Source organism: Nerophis ophidion, linkage group LG09, assembly GCF_033978795.1.
Source record: "Nerophis ophidion isolate RoL-2023_Sa linkage group LG09, RoL_Noph_v1.0, whole genome shotgun sequence".
NCBI classification, from domain to species: domain Eukaryota; kingdom Metazoa; phylum Chordata; class Actinopteri; order Syngnathiformes; family Syngnathidae; genus Nerophis; species Nerophis ophidion.
Genome location: NC_084619.1, coordinates 64005573 through 64013072, shown reverse-complemented (window position 1 = coordinate 64013072; position 7500 = coordinate 64005573). Strand labels below are relative to the sequence as shown.

Here is a 7500-nt window from a genome sequence, read left to right as displayed (position 1 = left end):
GTTATAGGTAATACAGATGTTTTCAAACTAACAGGGTTAAAAAAAATAAAAAAAAATAAAAAGAAAGCCACCAAGTCTGCCTAGCAACCAGCGACATCTTGACCAGGGTGATTCAAAATGCAACAGGGTTCAGATTTCAGAAAGCAACCAATTTATAAAACAAATAGATAAAAACTAAAGAAACCTTCAGAAAGCAACAAATAAAAAAATAAAAAGAAAGCAACCTAGTCTGCCTAGCAACCAGCGACGTCTTGACCAGGGTGATTCGAACTGCAACAGGGTTCAAAATTCAGAAAGCAACCAAATAAAAAAAATAAAAAGAAAGCAACCTAATTTGCCAAGCAACCAGCGACATCTTGACCAGGGTGATTCAAACTGTAACAGGGTTCAGAAAGCAACCAATTTACAAAAAAATTAAAATAAATTCATAGTAACCAAGTCTGCCTAGCAACCAGCGACGTCTTGACCAGGGTGATTCAAACTGCAACATGGTTCAGAATTCAGAAAGCAACCAATTAAAAAAAATTAAAATAAAAAGAAAGCCACCTAATCTGCCAAGCAACCAGCGACTTCTTGACCAGGGTGATTCAAACTGCAACAGGGTTCAGAATTCAGAAAGCAACCAATTTAAAAAAAATAAAAATAAAAATAAAGCAACCTAGTCAGAAAGCAACAAATTAAAAAATTAAAAATAAATAAAAAGAAAGCAACCTAGTCTGCCTAGCAACCAGCGACGTCTTGACCAGGGTGATTCAAACTGCAACAGGGTTCAGAATTCAGAAAGCAACCATCCATCCATCCATTTCCTACCGCTTATTCCCTTTGGGGTCGCGGGGGGCGCTGGCGCCTATCTCAGATACAATCGGGCGGAAGGCGGGGTACACCCTGGACAAGTCGCCACCTCATCGCAGAGAAAGCAACCAATTTAAAAAAAAGAAAAAGAAAGCAACCTAGTCTGATTCAAACTGCAACAGGGTTCAGAATTCAGAAAGCAACCAATTTAAAAAAATAAATAAATACAAAATAGAAATAAAGACACCAAATCTGCCTAGCAACCAGCGATGTCTTGACCAGGCTAATTCAAACTGCAACACGGTTCAGAATTCAGAAAGCAACAAATGAAAAAAAAAATAAAAATAAAAAGAAAGCAACCAAGTCTGTCTAGCAACCGGTGACGTTTTGACCAGGGTGATTCAAACTGTAATGGGGTTCCGAAACCAACCAATTTCCCCCCCAAAAAATAATAAAATAAATTAAAAGTAACCAAGTCTGCCTAGCAACTAGGAACATCTTGACCAGGGTGATTTAAACTGTAACAGGGTTCAGAATTCAGAAGGCAACCATCCATCCATCCATTTTCTACTGCTTATTCCCTTTGGGGTCGGGCGGAAGAAGGGGTACACCCTGGACAAGTCTCTACCTCATCGCAGAGAAAGCAACCAATTTAGACAAAAAATAAAAAAAAGGGACCAAGTGTGCCTAGCAACGAGCAACGTTTTGACCAGGGTGATTCAAACTGTAACAGGGTTCAGAATTCAGAAGGCAACCATCCATCCATCCATTTTCTACTGCTTATTCCCTTTGGGGTCGGGCGGAAGGAGGGGTACACCCTGGACAAGTCTCCACCTCATCGCAGAGAAAGCAACCAATTAAAAAAAAAAAAGTAACCAAGTCTGCCTAGCAACCAGCGACGACTTGACCAAGGTGATTCAAACTGTAACTGGGTTCAGAAAGCAACCATTAAAAAAAAGAAAAACCAAGTCTGCCTAGCAACCAACAACAACTTGACCAGGGTGATTCAAACTGTAACAGGGTTCAGAAAGCAAACAATTAAACAAAAACAAATAAAACACCAAGTCTGCCTAGCAACCAACGACATCTTGACCAGGGTGATTCAAACTATAAACCGGTTCAGAAAGCAAACAATTAAAAAACAAAAAAAAAAAAAACGCTTTCAAGTCTGCCTAGGAACCAGCGATGTCTTGACCAGGGCGATTTAAACTGTAACAGGGTTCAGGCAGCAACCAAAAACCCCCCCCCCAAAAAACCCCAAAACGACCAAATCTGCCTAGCAACCAGCGACGTCTTGACCAGGGTGATTCAAACTGCAACAGGGTTCAGAAAGCAACTAATTTAGAAAAAAAAAGGAAATAAATGTAAAAAGTAAACAAGTCTGATTAGCAACCAGCGATGTCTTGACCAGGGTGATTCAAACTGTAAACCGGTTCAGAAAGCAAAAAAATAAAAAAATGCTATCAAGTCTGCCTAGCAACCAGCGACATCTTGACAAGGTTGATTCAAACTGTAAACCGGTTCAGAAAGCAAAAAAAAAAAAAAAACATAAAAAAAAAAAAAAACGCAATCAAGTTCAGAAAGCAAAAAAAAAAAACATTAAAAAAAAAACGCTATCAAGTCTGCCTAGCAACCAGCGATATCTTGACAAGGTTGATTCAAACTGTAAACCGGTTCAGAAAGCAAAAAAGAAAAAACATTTAAAAAAAAACGCTATCAAGTCTGCCTAGCAACCAGCGACATCTTGACAAGGTTGATTCAAACTGTAAACTGGTTCAGAAAGCAAAAAATTAAATAAAAAAAAAAACGCTATCAAGTCTGCCTAGCAACCAGCGACATCTTGACAAAGTTGATTCAAACTGTAAACGGGTTCAGAAAACAAAACATAAAAACATTTAAAAAACCGCTATCAAGTCTGCCTAGCAACCAGCGACATCTTGACAAGGTTGATTCGAAGTGTAAACCGGTTCAGAAAGCAAAAACTAAAAAAAAATTAAAAAACGCTATCAAGTCTGCCTAGCAACCAGCGACATCTTGACCAGGGGGATTCAAACTGTAACAGGTTCAGAAAACAAACAATTAAAAAAAAAAAAAAAAGAAACAAGTCTGCCTAGCAACCAGTGACATCTCGACCAGGGTTATTCAAACTGTAACAGGGTTCAGAAAGCATCCAACTAAAAAAAAAGTCCCCAAAAAAACTCAAAACAATCAAATCTGCCTAGCAACCAGCGACGTCTTGACCAGCAATGATGTAATGGCGTAACCCGGTGTGATTACGTACAATTAGCTGCACGTCTGTGATGCATGGCTCCCTTTGATGGCACCCTGGGATGTGATCTATGATGGAAACTATTCCTTACACGGGATGATCTGAAGCACGCGGTTCTTCTTCATGTTGGCTGGAAGGTTCCCCGTCCTCATGTTCTCCTTCATGATGCGGACGTTGGTCAGCTTCTGGTGGGCACGGAAGAGAGGGATCAGATGCTGGAGTACAAAATATGCCAGGCGTGTGTAAGGAACATGATTTAGAGCTATGTAAATGTTGCTATGGCAACACATAGGATGACCCCCCCCAAAAAGAGAAACCATAAAAATTTGATTCAATCCATAGAAGGTTGAGCAAATTTCTTTGCAAATCAGAGCGAAAATTATGTTTTTTGGTGCAGCATGACCACACCAAATCTTTCGCCCCAAATATTAACATTGCTGTACGTATACTTTTGACCCAGCAGGTTTGCTCACATTTCCAGTAGACCCATCATGAATTCAGAAAATAAGCAAACTTCATGATTTTCTTTTTGTGACCAACAAGTATGTTTTGCAATCACTCTATCACAAAAAAAAATAAGAGTTGTAGAAATAATTGGAAACTCAAGACAGCCATGACATCATGTTCTTTACAATTGTGTGTAAACTTTTGACCACGACTGTAATATATATATATTAGATTAGATTAGATAGTACTTTATTTATTCCGTCAGGAGAGTTCCTTCAGGAGGGGGGGAGAAAAGAATAGAAGATTAAAATAAATTAAAAAAAAAAAAAAATCGGTCTTAGCCTGGGCCCTGGAGTGGGGGTGCAGACTGAGGCCAAGGGAAAAAAAAAATATATATATATATACATATGCATATGTATATATACACATATAAACACACATATAAACATACCTACATACACATACATACATATATACATACATATATGTATATATATGTGTATATATATACATATATACACATATATATACATACATATATATACATGTATATACACACACTGCATTTATGTGTGTGTATGTATATATATATATATATATATATATATATATATATATATATATATATATATATACACACATACATATATACATACATATGCATATATACACATATAAATACATACATATAAACATACCTACATACACATACATACATAGTTATATACATATACAGTATGTGTATATCTATAAATCTATATATATATGTATATATATACACATATATATATATATACATATATATACACACACATGCATGCAGTTTGTGTATATATACGCATATATACATACATATATACATACATATATATACATACATTGCATGTATGTGTGTGTGTGTATATATATATATACACACATATATATAGACACACACACACACACACACACACACACACACACACACACACACACACACACACACACACACACACACACACAACCACAAACAATAATCTTTTTTAATATTATTTTTTTTTACATTTGACCTATCAGTATGTTTAATTTATAATTCCCTGTAGAACATCTGTGTTACTACTGCCTTTTTTTTTAATTATTATTTTGGAATCATTATGAATAATTAATACAAAATTAATAACATTCAGACCGTATATCTTTTTTAATGAGTGGGATAAGGTGGACAATTAGGATGAGTTTGTTTTTATGTATGCACAAGAGTATATCTTTTTTTTTTAATTATTATGTTTCTAGTTCTCCCAAAATTAATTTTTTCAACGGATTAATCACTGTAATTATTGTTTATTTCCATTCAAAAAAAGATATAGTAAAACTTTGCGAAACAAAAAACATAAAAATAAAATACGGTTTATTATTTCTTGCTACCTCCGGACATTCCGAAGGCTTAGACCCCTTTAGGCCGCGCAGGTGTACCTAATGCCGCGGCCCGCGGGTGCAATTCGGCGCTAAAACATTTACAGCCCTGAAATAAACAACAACAAAGTTCTAATCATCGGCGGGGAGGAGGGGGAGAGCGGTGAGTAAAACATGCAAACTTCCCACCGTGCTCCTGTTAATTCCACCTGGCAGATGGAGGCGCCTTATAAAGCTGAGTTATTAATGCCGCCGCGGCTCGGAGCGCCACCCTGGGCCAGATTTCAGAGGGTTGGGGGGCTGGGGGGCATTAGCGCCATGTTGGGACGATTCATTATTACTGAAATGTTTCAAAACGCTCTCTCATCATACCCGGAACTCCTCCTCCAGGCCCAGTCTGTCGTGGGCAGCCCGGGTGTTGTGGAGCCTCTGCAGATGTCCCTCCAGGGAGCACACGTCCAGCTCGGTGTCCCCGTACAGGAAGTGCTCCAGCAGGGCCTGGTAGATGAAGGAGTACTGCGTCTGTGGAGGAGCCGCCACACAAAAGGGAGTCCGGACCAGAGAGTAGTTTTTTCCTGACAGCGTGTTTGTTCTGCCACCAGCCAGCCGGACTTGTCAGTCGGGTCGGCAGGGGTCAGCGCTTACATCGGTCTGGACCAGCTGACAGCGCTGCTCCCGTATTCTGCTCACAAAGCCGGAGACGTCCACCCTCTGCTCCGCCTGCATCATGTCCATCATGCTGTCAATGACAATGAACGTGCCGGTCCTTCCTACGCCGGCACTGCACACACAGGAACAACAAGGGCGCCGCCTGTCAGAGAACTTGCAGAAGAACATGCCGGCTATTTTTCTCACCGGGAAAAAAATATATATATTTCCACGAAACTTTGGTTTGGAGAGGGCGTAGGATTCAAGGAAGAATTGCAACACACACAGGAACAACAAGGGCACCGCCTGTCAGAGAACTTGCAGAAGAACACGCCGGCTATTTTTCTCACCGGGAAAAAAATATATATATTTATATATTTCCACAGAAACTTTGGAGAGGGCGTAGGATTCAAGGAAGAATTGCATTTTGTGTTTTGTGGGGATATGGGAGTAAATGGTGGAAACACACACACAAGTTGAGAAAAAATAAGGGCCCAAAACGACCGCAATTAATGGACAAAAGTTTTGGGGGACACCCAAACACTTTCTATCATTGCAGGCAAAATGATTGAACCCCAGTTTTCGCCCTTACTTTCACACACGGTACATCCAGAAATTAATCACAGCGCTTCACTTTTTGTAATGTAACAGCCCTATTCCAAAATAAAATACATTCATAAATGAATATATATATATATATATATACATATATATATATATATATATATATATATATATATATATATACATATATTCGTTAGGTCAGGAATAAAACATGGAAGCTATTTCATCGCTACAAGCCTGTTTTGCAGGTTTCCCTGCTCTTCAGGGGATTTTTAGTATATACATATAATAAAGTATACATATGTATATATGTACATATATACACACACAATCACACATTATATATATGTGTGTATATATATATTTATATACATATGTGTTTGTGTGTGTATATATATATTTATATATATATATATATATATATTAATAAATACATACATATATATGTATATAAATATTCACACACATATGTGTGTTTGTGTGTATATATGTAAATATATACATATATTTAAATATACAAATGAAAATATATGTACATATAAACATGTATATACACACACACACATATATATGTGTGTGTATATATTATATGTATGATACATATATATGTATGTATTTATGTATAGTTGTGTATATATATATATATATATATATATATATATATATATATATATATATATATATATATATATATATATATATATATATATAAACATATATATGTATGTCCAGGAAAGTAAAAAGTAGAAGTACAATAGCCGCAAATAAGGGAACATATTTTTTTTAATAGCAGGGGCCCCGATACTTTTTGAAATGCGGCCCCTCAGTCAAAAAGTTTCGGGACCCCTGCTATAAATGGACAAAAGTATGGGGACAGCTGGCATTCCCCAAAGAATTTTCCCTTATAGTACCAACCTCGTCACGTCCGTTGTGTCCTTGAGCAAGACACTTCACCCTTGCTCCTGATGGGTGCTGGTTAGTGCCTTGCATGGCAGCTCCCTCCATCAGTGTGTGAATGTGTGTGTGAATGGGTAAATGTGGAAGTAGTGTCAAAGCGCTTTGAGTACCTTGAAGGTAGAAAAGCGCTATACGAGTACAACCCATTTATCATTTATTATATCACGTCACCGATTGGAAAATGCATTTTTAGACAATGTGATTTGCCCAAGCGGCTAGGAGAATCTGAGAGTAACAACCAACAAGCGGTAGAAAGTGGATTAGAAAGGACGGCCTTAAAAAAATTAAATAAAATTAACTTGGGACTTCCCGCGGGCCGTAGTTTGTGGAGCAGTGAATTATAGTGTATACATTCATGTGTGGAAGCCAACCATTTACAAATGTCATTCAGAGCAAGAACACCTCTGAGCACCTGTTGTTACAGACAAAGG

At 37.6% G+C, this 7500-nt stretch overlaps 1 protein-coding gene across 2 annotated transcripts in view; it reads right to left on the bottom strand.

Annotated features, from left to right (window-relative positions):
- The window catches only part of LOC133559627 (receptor-type tyrosine-protein phosphatase epsilon-like), a 73796-nt gene that overhangs the window by 19556 nt on the left and 46740 nt on the right, over positions 1–7500 (bottom strand). For both annotated transcript variants that reach the window (XM_061911562.1, XM_061911563.1), the window contains 3 exons: positions 5546–5681; positions 5273–5422; positions 3153–3246 (listed from right to left, as the gene is read on the bottom strand). In XM_061911562.1, the coding sequence (XP_061767546.1) occupies positions 3153–3246; positions 5273–5422; positions 5546–5681 (380 nt within the window). The remainder of the gene's footprint in view (positions 1–3152; positions 3247–5272; positions 5423–5545; positions 5682–7500) is intronic.